Raw genomic sequence first — 18721 nt, forward strand, 5'->3', positions numbered from 1 at the left:
AAATGTGGTTGTAAAGTGAAAGGTAAAAAGACGTCTTTTCAGGCCTAATTACAACCGTGAATTATTTTTCAGATTCATAATTAGTCAAAATAAGACAATTCACAAGAGTATACTGACACATTTATTGACACATTAAACACATCTGTCATGTAAAAAAAAAAAAAACACTTTCTTGATCACATCTTAAGCCTCATTTGATTAAACAGACCGTAAAAAACAGTAATATTGTGAAATATAACTACAGAAATAATTGTTTTTTATGTGGATGCATTGTAAAATGTAATTTATCCATGTAAACTGAATTTTCAGCATCATTACTCCAGTCTTCAGTGTCACATGATCTTCAAAAATCATTCTAATATGCTGATTTGCTGCTCAAGAAACATTTTTGATTATTATCAATGTTGAAAACAGTTGTGCTGCTTAATATTTTGTTGAAACCATTACATTTATCAGTATTTTTTAATAGAGCTTGCAAAAGAGCAGTATATATATATTTTTTTTTACCAATTTAAGTCTTTACTGTAACTTATCCAATGAATCAATCTTTCTGTATAAACATAATTTTTCAAGACAATAAATCTTTAAAATATTGAAAATGGAAACAATGACCAATTATAACCACATTAGAACAACCAAAAATGTAAATTCTGTCATTAATTACTTACCCTCATGTTGCTTCAAACCCATAAGACCCTTTTGTGCAGAACACAAATTAAGATTTTTTAACAGATGCCTTGTGTACAAAAAACAACAACAGCAAAAAAAATAAATAAAAATAATGTATTCAGAAATGATGTATCCCCAACAGATTTTCACAAAAGTACCATGAGATTGCCAGCTCTCACACCAACTCAACACTAATGCATCATGGTGCTCTCGTGAATGTTTTATTTTATAAATAAAAAAAAATAATTTCTCAGATTTCATTAAAAAGTTCTGCATTTATGTTTCAAAGATGAAACAAAAGTCTGACTTGGAACAACATAAAGGTGAGTGATGAAAAATCTTTGGTTTAACTAACTCATTAGGTAAATTGGTTCCCACAGGGGCACCAGTAGATCTCTGCCTGATCTCTGATCTTCTGGTTCTTCTGCTCCTTCCACCATCCCAATTCTGGATTAATGAGCCATGGCAGATGTTTTTTCGCTGTTTTTTCTCCAGCATCTAAAGTGATAAAGAAAACAATAACTAAAATGTTAATGTAAAAAAAAATAATACAAAAACACTGGTTGTCCAAAATGTACAAATGAAAGTGTACTCATTCTTCATGAGGGATTATTAAGTTATTTTTTTTTTAGGGGTTTTGAACTCTGGCCCTTAAGGTGAGACTTAGGTCTCTGCAGAGCAAAAGTGGGCGTTTATGACTTTGTGGGTGATTTCAAACTGCTGGGTGTTTCTAAATCATGCAATCAAAATGATCCCCCTTACCTAACCCCACCCCTAAACCTACCGTCACTATGACGTCAGCCAATCAGGTATCATGGTCTAAAAACACCCTGATATGGTAACTCCCATTACTTTCCTGCAGAGACCTATACTTGCTTATGGTCTGGTGTCTTGCATTGGTTTTGTGTAGATCAGCTTCACAGTTCGCTAAGTTGTGAATTAATATATTTTGTACATGAATTCTGCCACTGGTAAACACAGTGACTCACTATACACTGGTGACTATTTCTGTCCCCATTGTACAACATCACTACTGACATTAATGCACAACAGTAAAGCTGATATCTTTTTTAATGCTATTTACAGCACATTATGATAAATTCTTTGTTACATGTATGTGCAAGATTTAAGTCATAAATAAATTAGAAATGTTTATTAGATTAGACATTACCTGTCTAGTGATATATGTTTATGCTGAAATATAATATTGGTTTGTGTTTTAAAATCTATTACGTGTAACTTTTTAGTGAATTATCTCTTTAAAGCCCCTTTCACACTGCGATTCCGGAAAATACACGGGTAATGTGTCCCGGCAATTGTTCCCTGGTCGCTAGATTTTGCACTTTCACACTGCCAGTGATTACCCGGAATGTGTGTGTGCGTTCACACACAACCTTTAAAGGTCCCGTGAAGACACGTGATATCAGGGTGTGACGTGTAATGTACGAGTCGAAAACGCTAGGCACGTTAACTTTCACTTAAGCTGGTTAACGATCTCAGCTTCAGCGCCGAAAGTGAGGAACTAACTGATCTCTGCTTCGTTATAGTTCGCACATATTTGTTTTGGCGCGAACATTGATCTGCCTTCAAAACATGCTAAAAGAGTCACGCGATAACGTGCGTCATCACTACGACATGGCATTAGTTCTGGCTTTTGTTCACACAGCGCTCGTTTCAGGACTGAACCTGGCAATGTTACTAGGTCCCCAATCCGGAATCAATCCCGGGATGTGTTTGCGTTCACACAGAAGGCGACCCGGCAATGTTCCGGCAATTTTCCGGGTCCAACGTGTAGTGTAAAAGGGTCTTAAGTTGTGAGCTTCAGAACTTCCTAAAAGGAAACTTATTGAGCATCGATGCTTCCTGGTTTTCACAGCTTTTGTAGGGAGCAAACATTTCAGTGCACTGGAAAAAAAAAATTGTGATTGAGGCAGCCCCTAACCACTGAATTCTGAGCAAGGGACCTAAGTGATACACACCCAAAGTTTAAATAGGCCAATGCACCAATAAAAACGAGTCTTTCTTAATAAATTAAATTAAGTTAAATTCTAAATTAAGATGGGTATTTGGCAATAACGAAATTACGAAAAAGGCTCCGCAGGATTTGCTTCGCCACTAGCAGCTGAAATTTAATAAAAGAATAATGCCAACATTAGCCTATATACTCTGTCTACATTATGCATTTAAGACTCAATTAATATTTAGTTATAATTTGAAAAAACTTTACTCACAAAGATTAGGCTAGGCCTACATGTTTTTGTGGAGGAAAATTATTGAATCCACTGTAGATGGCTTCAGCGCGTTCCTGCGCTCACTGATGGTACGTCTAGCAATATAACCCACTGGCTCATTATTATATTATTATATATTATAAACATGGTCAAAACTTTTCCACACCTCAGACTTTGCTTTAGTTGCTGGTGCAACCAAAACGTAATCGCCAGAGGCAAGCCTCCGTTTCACCTACTCAGCATACATTTTTGCGTCTTTCTCGCACTAATCGAAACCCATCACATGACCGCTTATTTACCTCGCAAACCGGAGCGCAAGCCCGAGCCCGGCCCGAGCCCATGTAAAATGATATAAATTAAGACCGAACCCGACCGTTCGGACAAAGATCTTCAGTCCACACCTGATCACACTCACCTGTTTGTGTTTTTATTGTTAGTAATACTTTTTAGCTTGTTTATTGTGTTAATGTGAACTGAACTAGGTTGGTGTAAAACTCTGCATGTAAGTGGACCTTGAGAGACAATGTTGAGATCTCCTGCAATATGTTCTGAACATGACCATTCAAAGAGGCAGGATTACTTCTAGATTGATGACTTACAACACTGGTGTCCAGTCCTGGGCATGCAGGACCACCGTTCTGCAGAGTTTCTGGTGATCTTTGATCAGCTGCTCAGGTCTGCTTAATTGGGGTTGGAGCTAAACTCTGAAAAAAGAGAGAAGACAACCAATATTATAATGTTAAAAAGTTAAAACAACGTTGAAAAATTTGATTCATAAATATGCACAACATCTGAAAATGCACAAAGATGAGAAGAAAGCTATGTGTTTAATGAGAACTTTCAACACACTGAAAAATAAGAAGCAATATTAAGTTACAGATGCATTTTTCTTTTATTCGTATTATTCTTATGATTCTCCTTGAAATAAGTTACAATTACCTTGTGGTTTATCGATGATTTTCAGTCTCTGAAATAGAAAAGATATATCAATGATGAACTATTATTTACCCCGTTTGTATCTGCGAGCCGTTAATTACACATTTTCCCTGTGTGTTTTTTTCAGTAATTATGACTGTTGAATGTCTGACTTGACTCAATGTATTTTGCCCCCAAGTCATATGTCTCATAATGTCTAAAAATGATCTTTGACAAGATACATGCTCCAACTCTAGGGTATGGACATCAGTATGGAAGAATCTAGGAACATAAGAAATCTGTCAATCTGTCAAAGCCAACAATATTTATTATACAATGACAGGTTTATTATAAATAAACTGTAGCAGAGGTGAAATGCAGAAAAGAAAAGTAATTTACAGAATATCCAAAAAAAAAAAAAAAAAATAGAAAGAATAATAACAGCAGAATTTAAAGTTTTAGGTTTACTAACTGAATCAAGTAAAAGAGCAGCAATCATATACATGCGCTATTACACGTCTGAGTGAGCTTAACGCAGTACACATAGCGAGGTGGTTTATAGATAATGCTCTTACAGTGTGGACATCAAAATAACTAACAAACAAACACACACACACACACACACACACACACACATATTATGAAAATATTATATAAATACACACGCACATATATAAGAAAAATACAGATTCATGCTGATATAGGCGAAAGATATTATGAAAGATGCATATAACTTAGTTACCTCTTGTAGTTAGCATTAAGGTTGAGATGCTAACGGACTTTTTCTGAAGACAATAAACCATTTCTATAAAGTAAATGTTCAACGGAAGCGTGTCATTACATGAAAGAAAGTTACAGGAACACTTTTATGTACTATTTGTGTAATTTAGGGACAAAACTTACCTGAAATGAGTGAAAACAACCATGAGAGACAGCGTTCAGGTGCTTGACAGTTGAGCTGCCGCCCCGTTTCCATGGTGACCTCCTCCGCTCCAGTTCAGCGCGCGCCCATCCAGTGTTTTCAAAATATATTTCAATATATTTTACAGTGCTTCAGATATGATGTCTAATATATTTCTTCACTAGTTTATGTTAATGGCTTTGTGGTGCGAAGTAAAAGTTTTTTTTTTCTGCTAAATTTGGACTAAAGCCCATCTACATCTGTTTTTGGGCTAAATTTGGATTTAAAAAAAAAAAAAACGTTAAACGTCGCTTTTTGGGCTTAATTTGGACCAAATCTCTCGGACCAAACAAAGACCATTTTTCAACGTCGTTTTTTGGTCTAAAAGGAAAGCCATGACGGGCCGACTTTATTTAGACCAGAAAACAACGTCCAAATGACGTCTGGTGCTGGGTGGGAATTAACCTAAAAAGAAATTTGACCTCAAAATGTTTGTACTCAAACGCAAATATTATAGCTGGACCTTAAAGTTAAAGTGCCCCTATTATGGATTTTTGAAAATGACCTTTCATGCACTGCAAATTTAAATCTGAAAGTGCACCATGTATAAAGTTATTGTCTCTCGACTCTGAATCATTGAAACGAGTCGTTTTTAAAACGAATCCCAAGGTGTTTCAAGTTAATGTCAACATGAAACATTAGCATATTGCCCGCCCACTTGTTGGTCTTTTTGCATTGGTCTGAATAAAAATGCAGATTCATTCTTTGCCACTAGGTGCTGCTTTTGGAGCGCTAAAAATCGCGGTTTCCATGGTAACGGCTGTAAACAAAGCAGCACTGCTCCTCACAAACGATGCTTTATCAGGCATTACAGGCTCATGATGAAATGAAAATTAGACCAATCAACCAATCACCACAGATTAGCGTCACGCAAAGGAGGGGGTTGGAAATATTAATCGCTGAGTGAATCGTTTGGTAGTCGTTGAGCAAGTAAGGTTAAAAAAAAAAAATGCATATTATAAGACAATTAAAATGTTTTTTTGACCTTGCATGCATGTCAACCTGTTGTTGGGGACTCCCAAAACCAAAACACGAAGCTTTCATTACCCATAATAGGGGCACTTTAACAAAAGTAATAAAGAAAGAAGAAGAAGAAGAAAAACATCTAGGTATCTAAATTACACAGTTTACAAAAAGTGGCCCAACCAGAGTTCACCCTACCTCATTTGACTGCATTTGAACATTTTTGGCAAGCAAATATCATCCCACCAGCGGTCATTTTGCAGTCTAGCATTAAAATACGGTCACACTTAAGACTGTTAAGACAAAGGAGACTGCATTGCTATATTGTTGACAATAGACCTTTTTTGCCTGCAATATAATCACCAGAATTTCACTAATATTGGTGTTATGAAGCCATAATTGAGTTTTTTTTTTAAAGCACTGGTCATTACATCCTGGTCAGGTTTTTACTTTTTTTTTAGGATGGTACATTTTGAAAATTGTTTAAAATTATACATAAAGTCTTAGGATGTTAAAACAAGTCCATAAACTTGTACCCTTTCCATAAAATTTTGGTCTTTTAAAAAATCATGTAGTCGTCAGTAAACAAAAAATATAAATAAAACACAAAAGTCCATTGCATAAAGAAATAAACACTCATAACAGTGAATAAAATGTCTCAGTCCTGAGGTTTCAGGAACACGTTTTTGTGTTGATTATCATCCACATTGCAGTTGACGTCCTCTCCACTCTTAGTAATTGTGGAGCGGTTTCTTTTCTTGGCAAACTTTTTCCTCATGCTCTCAACCATGCTTTCATATCTGCAGGAAAAGCAAATAACAGTCAACGTCTTTCGTTCCTGTACAATGACCTCAGTTTAAGATCACCTCCTCTCTCACCTTCTAGCCATCTCTTCATCTGTAATATCAGTTTCCATTCTGCTCACACTGTCGTCCTCTTCCTCTTTGTGTGTGTTCATTAGTAACATTAATTTCTACAAGAGATTTAGTTTGGTGGTAAATATGTTCAGTGCTCAAGGTTACAGAAATCATAACATTAATTATCACATGAAATGATCAGATCAAACATACAAATCTGTGATACTGACTGGTTAAAAATGAACACCATTCATGAGCAAGTCTCTAAATAAAATGAGTGTTTAGCTTTAACTCCAATTCACATTTATAAATCATGCTTAATTTACATGATCACATTTCATAAAAGTTTACCTCAACTTCAGGATTGAAACTGCTGAATGACATTCTGCCATAAACCAAATCCTCACAGGGAACGCAACTTCTCGCCTCAATGATATGGTTTCTAATAAAATTAAAAACAGTTATTTTTTTTAATAAATAATGCATGACAAGATGGCATTAACACATCAAATGTGTAGGATTATAGGGTATTCGGTTAGAGGTCACGTATAATAATGTCTGAATGTCACTGCATTACAAAAAAGACAAAATAAAATAGTCTACAAACAGTTTCTCTTCAAGCCAATGATTCTTAATTAGTTGATGTTTTGGTGATTTTTAGTGGATATAACTCTCTTAATATTTATGGAAGCAGATTTCCACCATACAAGTTAAAACAATCATGCACTGCTAAATCAAAATTATAACACAAGTTAACAATGACATAAAAAGTACAAATCATGACATACTAATCCACAATTATGAGATAAAAAGTCTGACATGTCGAGTAATTGACAAAATGTTAAAAACAAAAAGTTTTTAGCCTGTTTCCATAATATTTATATGCAAATCCTAATGAACTTTTTAAACTCTAACTCTAACTAGTTTTTTAGTTTTTAATGATTTTTTGTTATGTTTTTTTTTTTTTTTTTTTTTTTATATTTATGATTTACCAAAGCATTTTTTTCTTATGTGGCAGAAATGGGCTTCTATAGATATTTATGTCTCACAGTGACATGAGCGTGACTTCAGCCAGCCAGGTCTCCCTCCTTGGCCGTGAGCTCCGGCAGATCCAGGGACCAGTGCTCATCACTGATGATCCTCTTCTCCTCCTCTTCCAGCTGCTGCTTCAGCTCTGCGTCCAGCCCTCTCTGCATGAACTACAGAAACACAGGAAGCTGTCAGCAAAGAAAACACTCAGCAACAGCCCCACACTCAAAACAAAACTTTTTTTTAATCAAAAGTTCACCACTGAATGATCTCCTCTTCGGAAGTCCAGAAATATTTGATTTCTGCAAGAGTCAGCGCTTCTTACCTTCATCCGCAGGACGTTTTTGGACAGTTTCGCTGCACCATCCTTCGCCATTTCAGACCAGAGCGCAACTACGCGCATTAATGTGAACGAACCGATATAAAGAGCTTTTCTTTTAGTTATATGTTCCACATGGGCAGCACGACTACGTGCAGCATAGAAGCTACAATAAATACTGGTCCACGTGAAGTCTGCGCAGGCGCTGTCGCAACGTGCAAGGCTCGATTAGTCGCACAACACAGATCGACCAAAACTGCAGATTCATCATTTATATTATAAATGTAGTAGTGTAATACTGTATTTATGCAATAGTAGTTTAATACTTTATAATGTATCATACTTTAATACAGTAATATTTAGTACTAATGTTTTTTTTTTTCGTTTCTCGATTACTCACGTCTGATGAGCTACATTAACCCTCTGTTCTCCAGTGATGCCACATGGCAACACGCGATTATTTCTCGGAGTGCATCACTAAACATATTTAGTAAGGATTTATTTATGTTTATTTAGTGGTATTTATTTTGGTAAGTTAAATAGATGTTGTTGTTTATAAATCGCCTCAGTTAAATTGTGACATAGGCCTATGGTAGCTCGCAAACAACGGAATTGTCTTGCATTTTCTTATTGGGGATTTTCATAGATAGTTGGGATATATAAATCATTATATTTGATTTTACAGTAATATTTTATAGCATTTTTTGCATAACTAAGGAACTCTATTCATTTATTTGTTTGTTTATTTAACAAAAAGTATAAAAAAGTATCTGTAATTAAATTCCCTTGAAAATGTAAAGTACGTTAAATTACTCTTAATTTTTCTGTAATTTAATTACAGCTGCTTCTCACATAGGCTAATTGCATCAAATACAGTTGGACTATTGAACAATTCTATATATAAAAAATTGTGGATTTAACAACCAAATGTAATATATAGGTAAAAAGTAATGTTTTTATTGAAACCTTCTCCCTTTAAATTCTTATAATAGTCAGTTATAATAATCTAAAAATAATTTTAGCAATTTTATATTATTTATTTGAAAGAATTAAAAGAACAGTTATATGTCTATCCTTGTATTGTTCAGTTGGTCGAGGTTGATATGGGATTTAGAAAGTTATTACACTAAAAAATCGAGACTAACCCAACTTTCAGTTAACAAATCAGATATTTCAGTTAACAAAACCTAATTTAAATGGTTTTAGTTTTAGTTAACAATAACAACGCTCACTGGTTCAAAAGTGTTCACATTCAGAGAAAAGCAATCCAGAATAACTTGCAAGAGTGACATTTAATTTCACAGTTGGACAATTATCCAAGATGAATGTAAAATATGTGCAGAGAAAAAATTAAATCCAAACAGAAATATGAGATAAAAGAACTATGGCTCATGAAAACATAAATACAGTTGAACAGTTGAACAATCACATTCTCCCAAGTCAAAGCAGGCTTTCCTCACGTCTACAGTGTTCAGGTACTGATGTGTGGATGAGACATGTTGCTATGTGTTTTTTTTCTGGGTGATAGGAGGTTTCTTATTGGTCCAAGTCATGACAGTCCTCACTAATGGCGCTTTTCCACGGCATGGTACGGCTCACTTTTGAGGGGTTTTCCACTGGTACAGTACCTGGTACGTGGTACTTTTTTAGTACCACCTCGGCTGAGGTTCCAAGTGAACCGTACCATTACCAAAATGTGATGTGTAAGCTCTGCTGATCACTGATTGGCCGGAGAGAATCGTCACTACCTGTATCACTGAACTTGCGATACAAACACAACATACCCTGCTAGATTTAAATCAGCACAGCCAGTGAAGGTTCGACCACAGCTGTTTTGAATGAGCGCACCTTGTTTAACAACCAAAAAATGGCTGTTTCATGGTCTGTTGAGGAAGTACAGACGTTCCTCTCGTTGATAGCCAAGGAGCAGATCCAGTGAGAGCTTGATAGAGCAACATGGAATGAAAAACTTTTTCAGGTGTCGCGGCAGTAGATGAGGCGCAACCATAACGACATGCAAATAATCCCGCCCACTCTAAAGTGGTACTAAACTGCAGTGGAAACGTGAACCGAGCCGAGTCAAGCCGTACCATGCAGTGGAAAAGCGCCAGATGTCTCAATGAAATTCTGGCCTCTACAATGTACATTTTTTGGAATTTTCTTTCACAGGTGAGAATCATTATTCTGTTAACTCTCTGAAGTTGAATATTTTGGATTAGGGAATTAATCAAATAATGATTATAGTAAACACAACGACATTGCAGTTGTTTCTGATTATACAAACTCTTGCACCACCAGTTCTTTAAGGGACATCTCTGACACCTGCCCATTTGGAGAGTCTTGCACTCTGGTCAGCTCATCCTGTAACTGGGCCACAGGCATCCCAAGACTGTAGCCCAAATCAACAAGAGCCTCCAGCAGGGGCCCTTGATACTGCCGAAGCTCGTATCGTCTCACTGTGGGCAGAGCTCTTCTGCCAGTTTGAAATGCTGCGTCAAAGTCTTCTAGATCCCTTTGGCACACCAGTATGGCACACAAGGTTGGTACCACCAAAGTAGGGTTGTGAGAAGAGAGTTTTTCCTGAAGTACCAACACTTTCTGGAAGCCCTCAAGGGCCCTGGAAAAGCGGCCCCCACGCAGGAGGTCATATGAAGTTTTTAATTCCTTATGAGTGAAGAATGCTAGAAACGCCTGTGATTTTCGGACACAACGGAGGGAGTTGAGCTGAGTAAGATAGTCCCTGAGGGCCACGCGCCGCTCAGCGATGTTCTCATCTGAGAAGTTGCCTGTCATTTTCTTTCTGGGCATCACAATGTCCTCCATTTCCTCGCTGAAGTCCAGCAGGAGCTCCTGATGAAGGTGGAGGAAGTCTGAGTAGCGTCGCTCGATAGCTACTCGCTCACAGTCGTAACTACCTGAGCGGATCACCACAACCTGGTACACCTGAAGAACAGGAATAAGCTGTGAACTTAATGTGGAGGAGACAAGAAGCTTTGCAGGTTGCGTTAAGTCTGGCATGTACATCTAATAGTTTTTGATTTCCAGAACATTGCCAGAATGGACATCCTGAAGCAGGGGTGTTCAGTCCTGTTCCTGGAGATCTGCCTTCATGCAAAGTTCAGCTCAAGCCCTAATCAAACACACCTGAACCAGCTAATTACGATATTCAGGAGCAATTACAGACAGGTTTGTTGGATCAGGGCTGAAGCCGAACTCTGCAGGTATGTAGATCTCCAGGAGCAGGATTGGGCACCCCTGTTCTAAAAGTTGTGATACTCAAAATCAGACTTGAGTCTGAGTCTAGACCAGGATTTTCATAGTTTTGCTCTTGTCATGGAGCATTTGGGTTCTGCCTTTGATGCGAAACAAGTTGAGACAGAGTCCGGTCTTGAGTGCTACGACACTATCCCCAGTTTCACAGACAAGGCTTAAGCCTAGTCCCAGACTAAAATGTATGTCTGAGCTGTTTCCACCGAAAGAAATTTGCACTGACTGATCTTAAAATATATCAGTGCCTTTGTTTTGTCTCAAGACGGACACCAGCAATGTTTTTTTTTTTTTTTTTTTTTTTTTGTAAGGCATGTTTATAAAAATTACTTAAATGTCCTAATTAAACTTTGGCCTAATCCTGGCTTAGTCTAAGCCCTGTCTGTGAAACCCGGTCTATAGATATGTTTTGTTGTCTGTGCAGCTCTGGAAAAGAGAACAGATTCATGTGACATTAAAGCAAAACCAGGCTTTAAAATAGAGCATATTTACATTCGTTTAGACCCTTCTGGTCTCATTATTGACTCAGACTCAGCCTACTAAGGTCTTGGTCTGGACTCACACTCAAATGAAATGTGTTTGCTTGCATAAAACACTTGGACTAGTCTTACAAGTTAGTCATCTAATTTCTTTTCTTTAAGGCTGATCTTAAACTTTTAAGTTAGTTACATGAAAATGTTGACTGGTCTATTTCAAGGGTGTCCAATCCTGCCCCTGGAGAGCCACAGTCCTGCAGAGTTTAGCTCCAACCCCAATTTAACACCTGAACATGCTAGTCAAAGTGCTTGTAGCTCTTACTAGGCATACTAGAAACGTCCAGGCAGGTATGTTGAGGCAAGTTGAAGCTAAACTCTGCAGTGGCCTTCAAGGACTGAGTTTGGATACCTCTGGTCTGTTCTGAATCCAAAAAATAAAGACTAATTACCCCTTGGCTAACTGCTAGTAGGACAGACTAGTTTTTAAGACACGGTCTTAACATAAAGGCTATGGTTAGGCAACTGGGGCCAGTTGCATAAACTTAGTCACAATGTTAAAACTGTATCTTAAGAACTAGTTGGCTAGCCGTTAACAAAGTGGTAATCAGTCTTACTTTTCATAATCAGATTAGACCAATATACCATTTTATATAACTGAATTTCAAAAAAGTTATGAGCAGTCTTGAAGAAAAAAAATGGATGACTTATAAGACTAGTCAAAATAGTTTATGCAACTGTCCACTGCTGGTCTCTGGTCTCAACTACAACATTACCCTAAGTTAGCCAGTAACATTTTCAGTAATGGGAATTCAACCTCCCCTTTAGGTTTGGAGAACGTCAAACAAGGAAAGTCGTTTAAGAGACAGAACAACTTATTACATTTTGATTAAAGATAATTAATCTGTTGGAACAAGAACGAAATAGAAAACAGAGTTTGATTTCATGCTTATAGTTATTTCACTATAAGCTGTGACTTACCACATATTTGGTGATTTTCTGATCGATGATTCGCGTGGTGGGAATGTCAAACAGAAGTTTAACGCTTCTGAACTCTTGCTTAACGGCTCTCCAGTGCTGCTGCAGTTCAGCTGTGGTCAGACAGGAGGCACTAAAACCCACATCTGGCTCTTCAGCTGTGAGAAGGAGACATGAAGTGAACACAGCGAACACACAATTCCACACCACAGCCATCAGATTCTGCTCTCATAATATCAGTTGCAACTGACTTAAACTGACCATTATTTGATGACTTCTCCTGCTGAGGTGAGGAATCTTCAGGAGCTGAAGACACTTCTTCTTTAACATCCACTGCCTTGGTGTCATGTGGTTCTAGCTCGTCCTCCATAACAAACCGCTCTAATTTAGCTTTCTGTAATTTAATTTTGCCACAATTCAACTAGAATCAGCATCTCAGATAACATTTTGGTACAGAAGTATGGAAGTTAAGGCAGTTGTAAGGCAGTTAAGACAAAAAAATAAAAATAAAAAAATAAATAAAAAATGCACTAAACTATGGATTCAACAAAAAATAACTCGATTAAAGGAATACTCCACCCCAAAATGAAATTTGTGTAATTAATCACTTACCCCATGTCGTTTTTTTAAACCTGTAAAAGCTTTGTTCATCTTCAGAACACAATTTAAGATATTTCGGATGAAAACCGGGAGGCTTGTGACTGTCCCATAGACTGCCAAATAAATAACAGTGTCAATGTCCAGAAAAGTACAAAAAGCATTGTCAGAATAGTCCATCCGCCATCAGTGGTTCAACCATAACGTTATGAAGCAAAGAGAATACTTTGTTCAACAGTCATTTTGGAGAATATGAGCTGAACGCAGGCAACTCACAGGCCTGCAACTTGTTGATTTGAACAATAACAGTGCATCCTTGTGGCGCGGCTGACACAGAAGAGTGTAAGTTGCCTGTGTTCAGCTCATATTCTCAAAAATGGCACTACGGTGAGACACAGAGGAGACAAATTGTTAAATAAAGTCATTATTTTTGTTTATTCGTGTACAAAAAGTATTCTCGTCGCTTCATAGCATTACGGTTGAACCATTGATGGCAGATGGACTATTCTGACGATGTCTTTCATACTTTTCTGGACATTGACACTGTTATTTATTTGGCAGTCTATGGGACAGTCACAAGCCTCCCGGTTTTCATCCAAAATATCTTAAATTGTGTTCCGAAGACGAATGAAGGCTTGAAAGGTTTGTAACGACACGGGGGTAAGTGATTTTATATATATATGCTCCCTCAATAACAGTCAGTCATGGCTGGACGTGGCCCATACATGTTATGATTATACAATTATACTGTAACTAAACTAAGCATATTACTGTAGATAGATGGGGTGGTTCAACTTACCCCAATGCCATATTGTCAAGATATTTTTGAGACAAAAATAAAAAAGAAGAAAAGAAAACAATGCTGATTATGGAACTGAGCATTTCCTTAAACATGTTACTTCTCCTTCAGCACTAGCAGACAACACTGAGTAGAGGATAATAACAAATGCTGGAAGCTTCTACAACAGTTCTTTATAATGAAAATACAATTAAAAAGGCTAGCAGATTCCACAATTTCACAACATCAGTCATATCACATTCAGTGAAAGGTAAAAGGACACACTTCCCCATGCAGGAAGTCCAACTACAATTAAACCTCTTAAGGAAATGACTCACAAACATGGCAAGAAGAATTTGATGTTGTGCAGGTAACAGATGATATAACGAATGAAAATCTGACCTCGTTCAAGTCAGGCGGTAATTACAGCACAGCTCACTGAAAATAAGGAAATATTGACCCACCTGTGCAAATAATCCTATAATCAGCTTAAACTGAATATGATGTTACGAAAAGTTTAGCTTTGTTGGATTTCTAGAAGCGATCACATTCATGTTTTCTGTTTCTGTTTTTCATGTAGACTTAACTGAACTTTGTTCATGAGGAAGTGAAACTTGAAAGAGGGAGTGTCTTTTTTTCTCACATTGCATGTTCTGCCCATTATCATTGGTTTTCATGCATTTCATAAACTCTATATTGAAACACTGACAGCCACTGCATCTTCTGCCCCCAGAACAAGCTGAAGTCTTTGACTTGTTTGTGGCTGGTAGCCTTCCAGAGATGCTGGTCCATGATAGCAGGTGGGCTCTAATGTTTAAATAAAGAGCCTAATGTGTGTCAATGAAATATTCCTCACACCACTACACCAAGCAGCTGCTTGAATGTGTTTGATGGTAAACTGATGGTTTATATTATGTATTTGTCCAATAGATGGTGCTGTACAGTAAAATTTCAAGGCAGACTATTCTGACAGTGATAATCTCTCACTCTCTCTCTCTCTCTCTCTCTCTCTCTCTCTCTCTCTCACTCATAGAATGCATATAAATTAGCAACTGAGAGATAACATTATGGATTTGTTATTTGTTTGATAATAAATTTATTAATTCATTCATTTAACAATATCACTGAAGCTTAAAATTCCAAATATTAAGAAATACTATCATACTATAATATGATATATAAATAATATTAAAATAAACTAAACTATTACATTAAAATTTTCATGCATTAAATGGGTTTGACACTTCAGTTAAAAATACAGTTCAGTGCATTCTATCGGTACAATAAGCAGATTTGGTATGGCTAATGTGTATATCTATTTTGTGCAATGACAGGTAAAAACAACTTTATTAGCAGCAGACATTTGGTATTTGCTCCAAAATATCTTCATAAAATAAACACATTAGTTAGTTGAGACTATGAATTCCACAAAAATTACCAAACACAAACATAGAACTTGTTCCAGCAGTCTTGCTAATCCAGTCTCACAAATAGCTGTTTGACAAACAAGCACTTGTATATGAATTTGTGCCCTGGAATTCGGAATATGCACATTTTTGATTTGTATGAAAATTAAGTGTGTTGAGAGCAGATCATGCAAAAAAAAAAAAAAACTTATGAATGAGGTTGTACACATTTATATGAATGTTCGACAATTCAAATATTTTTTAATTGTTGTGAGTTTTTCTTGCCGCAGAACATTGTCATCAGTTGGTGTGGATGCTGATATAGCATCATACAGTTATAGTTATCATTTTTGGCGTAAATGTCATTGAAATAAAAACATTTAAAAGTGTTATTGTTACACCATGTCTAAATCAGATGTGAGTGGCATGACATGACAAAAGCAAAAAGAGCCTATTGTAATCAGTGATATTGTTTTTAATGGATGTAGTACAATGTGACGCGTCACTGACATAAATAGTAAACCATGCCCTGACTTATTCCTGACACACTTCACACATTTGTGCTACTTCAGACAACAGGACAAATTCTGCTTTGTGGCGTTCAGTGTAGACAGACTCACTGCTGCGGAGCGACATGACAACAGTCACAACGGGTGTAGACACAATGTTATAGTTATCATTCTAGGTGTGTAGAAATGAAACTACATAGGCCTAACTATATGTTAGCTATCAGATCTCAGGGCAGATTGTGAGGCTGAATGAGCGTCTGAAAGGCTCATTGCTGTATGGGACAAGGACAGCTCTGTGATCTTCAGCCCATCTCATTCATACGGACATAAACACATAAACCCCACTCTGCTCAGAGAACAATGACATCAAGCCAGTTATTTTAATACACCCCATTGTGTCTGACGTGCCAGCCTGAGCCCTGGTATCTATTTATTAGTTTTGATACATACATATTCTATTGTTCACAGATATAAGTCCTGTTTTGTTCGTCCGGGGTGGTCTGGGGTCAGTGTAGTCTGTGCAGACCAGCTGTGAGGTCTTAGACTGCCTCATTGTGGAGCTCAGAGGTTCACTAGAGATGTTTTTTTTTTTTTTTTTTTACATTTACAGTAGTTTCTGAGTGAAAACTGTAAATTAGAAATACTGCTTTGGCAATACCGGAAATAAAAGTAAAAAATAAATTCTATATGTTTATTTTATTTCAAGTATTTTTAAAAATGGTTTTAGTATTGTAGTTAATGATAATATCAGGCATGTATCCTGAGTTCATGGGCAGCTAAAGCACTCAAAGTCTCTTCAAGGTTAAATGACTGTGAGACAGCAGCTAATTTATGATGTCCTGAGCTGATATACATGACTACATGCCAATGTGTTGCGGTGATAAGATTTCCTTTACAGCATTAATGAATTTTGATGCTTTGTTGAATTTATATGTGCTGTTGCTCTTGACATGGACATACATGTCCCTGAAAATAAATGGCTGTATGTGTACTTCGCTTCGACTTGCGGAGTTCACACAAAATATCGTAGCTGGCCCGTTTTGGGTCACATGATTTATTGATTAGTATTAAGGTTCAAAAAATGACAAGAGGATGATGTATAGCTTTATCTGGCCATCAAAACACTTTAAAGAGATGAATAGCCCTGAGATAAAGTTGTAAAGGTAAAGGGAAATAAATTAACATATCTATGTTACCCGCAGACACTGATGAGAAGTGTTTCAGCTGTAGATGTATGCTAAGCATTTGTCATGCTGAGACTTTATGACTCTACAGCATGATCATAAAGTAAGTTTCATAACATTCCAGGGCTGCTCAGCCTTTCAAACATTTAACTAACGCCAAAAATAGACTTTTACTCTCTCTCTCTTTTTAACTTTTATACAATTTAACAGGCTTTTTTTGTACTGTACCTTTAAGACATTTAAGGTATGCAGTATATTTAAATGTTATTGGCTAATCTCTCAATGCAGATGTCGTTTTGAACACATGTTCACTTCTAGTTGTTCTAGTTGTTTCTTCATGAGGATGTGTTCTTGGCTTGTTCCCAGCCCTGTGTTTCCAACTTTTCCTTTCTGGAATAGCAAATATGCACATTTTGAAATAGCTGAGCTACTTTTGACACTGAAAAAAGAATCTAAGTTAAGCATCACTATTTTTGAACATAGCCTAAAAAAGGCCCTGTATACCTACATTTTTTGGAAAATTACAAATTTAAATATTCACTGCAGTTTCCAGCTGAAATGAACATTGTGGAGGCAATAAAACACCAACAAATTTAATTCCTTTTCACACACATTATAACCATGCGGTTATGTCATGACCTTAATACAGTTTTACCATAGTGCATGATTTGTAAACTAATTAACTTTGACGATTACATTTCCGTATGTATGACTTTTCTGATGTAGTAAACTTGCTCAGTAGCGCACCTGGTACACTTGAGACGCAGAGTGATGGGGTACGAGTCCTGTAAAACACCAGTCACGACACAAAGAGTTCAAAGCTTTACAGAACAAATGTGTTATTAGGGGTGCAACTTACTCACAGTTTGGTTTGTATCGTGGTTTTAGACACACAGTTTTGGTACGGCTCGGTATGTGCTATGTTCAGGGAAAAAAACTTGCTTTCCAAGTTTTGTAGGTAGTTAAAACCTTAGTTTTTAGGTACAGAAATTGAATAAAGTAATCAAATGTAAAATAACATTGCATAATTGTCTGTATTAAGAAACCACAACTAGATCCTAATGAACTGGCAAATACAGACCCATTTCAAATCTTCTGTTTATGTCAAATTTTTTTTGAAGAAGTTGTGTCTGCTCAATTGTGCTCCTTCTTGCAAAAAAAAAAAAAAAAAAAAAGAATCTCTATGAAGAATTCCAGTTCCGGTTTCAGGCCCCACCATAGCACAGAAACTGCACTTGTTAAAATTACAAATGACTTGCTTCTTGCGTCAGACCAAGGCTGCATCTAAATGCTAGTTTTACTTGATCTTAGTGCTGCGTTCGACACCAAAGATCACAACATACTCATAGATAGATTACAAAACTATACAGGTATGCAAGGGCAGGATTTAAGATGGTTTAGATCCTACCGGTCTGACCGTTTTCACTTTGTTTATTTAAACAGGGAGCCATCTCAATTATCAACAGTAAAGCATGGAGTGCCACAAGGATCTGTCCTAGGTCCTCTGCTATTTTCAAGATACATGTTACCCCTTGGTAATATTATTAGAATTAGTTTCCATTGTTATGTTGATGATACTTAACTA

The 18721-nt window shown here is 36.7% G+C and overlaps 2 protein-coding genes and 1 long non-coding RNA gene across 7 annotated transcripts; all 3 read right to left on the reverse strand.

Moving 5' to 3' along the window:
• Nucleotides 1-522: 522 nt before the first annotated feature.
• LOC122142518 lies at nucleotides 523-4877 on the reverse strand. The gene is made up of 5 exons (XR_006158648.1): nucleotides 4719-4877; nucleotides 4558-4620; nucleotides 3840-3867; nucleotides 3500-3604; nucleotides 523-1167 (listed from the first exon to the last, which is right to left on the reverse strand). It is a non-coding gene; the product is annotated as an uncharacterized LOC122142518 (long non-coding RNA).
• Nucleotides 4878-5415: 538 nt separating this feature from the next.
• Nucleotides 5416-8143, reverse strand: LOC109101612 (M-phase phosphoprotein 6-like). Of its 2 annotated transcripts, none has more exons than XM_019114993.2 (5): nucleotides 7951-8143; nucleotides 7683-7813; nucleotides 6948-7038; nucleotides 6618-6712; nucleotides 5416-6539 (listed from the first exon to the last, which is right to left on the reverse strand). In XM_019114993.2, the coding sequence occupies exons 2-5, from the start codon at nucleotides 7790-7792 to the stop codon at nucleotides 6398-6400; spliced, it is 438 nt and encodes a 145-aa protein (XP_018970538.1). In that variant the 5' UTR covers nucleotides 7793-7813; nucleotides 7951-8143; the 3' UTR covers nucleotides 5416-6397. The 2 variants fall into 2 exon arrangements, with proteins under 2 accessions (XP_018970538.1, XP_018970537.1); XM_019114992.2 differs by having other exon boundaries at nucleotides 5417-6539; nucleotides 7683-7795.
• Nucleotides 8144-9217: 1074 nt separating this feature from the next.
• LOC109101608 (sorting nexin-20-like) lies at nucleotides 9218-14636 on the reverse strand. Of its 4 annotated transcripts, none has more exons than XR_002019764.2 (4): nucleotides 12924-13250; nucleotides 12666-12820; nucleotides 9544-10887; nucleotides 9218-9508 (listed from the first exon to the last, which is right to left on the reverse strand). XR_002019764.2 is itself a non-coding variant. In XM_019114987.2 (4 exons), the coding sequence occupies exons 2-4, from the start codon at nucleotides 13030-13032 to the stop codon at nucleotides 10219-10221; spliced, it is 933 nt and encodes a 310-aa protein (XP_018970532.2). In that variant the 5' UTR covers nucleotides 13033-13052; nucleotides 14502-14636; the 3' UTR covers nucleotides 9218-10218. The 4 variants fall into 4 exon arrangements, 3 of the variants coding, with proteins under 3 accessions (XP_018970532.2, XP_018970530.2, XP_018970531.2); XM_019114987.2 differs by adding an exon at nucleotides 14502-14636 and having other exon boundaries at nucleotides 9218-10887; nucleotides 12924-13052; XM_019114985.2 differs by adding an exon at nucleotides 14502-14628 and having other exon boundaries at nucleotides 9218-10887; nucleotides 12924-13056.
• Nucleotides 14637-18721: the final 4085 nt, after the last annotated feature.

The sequence above is a fragment of the Cyprinus carpio genome, chromosome B25 (genome assembly GCF_018340385.1).
Source record: "Cyprinus carpio isolate SPL01 chromosome B25, ASM1834038v1, whole genome shotgun sequence".
Classification (NCBI taxonomy): Eukaryota; Metazoa; Chordata; class Actinopteri; order Cypriniformes; family Cyprinidae; genus Cyprinus; species Cyprinus carpio.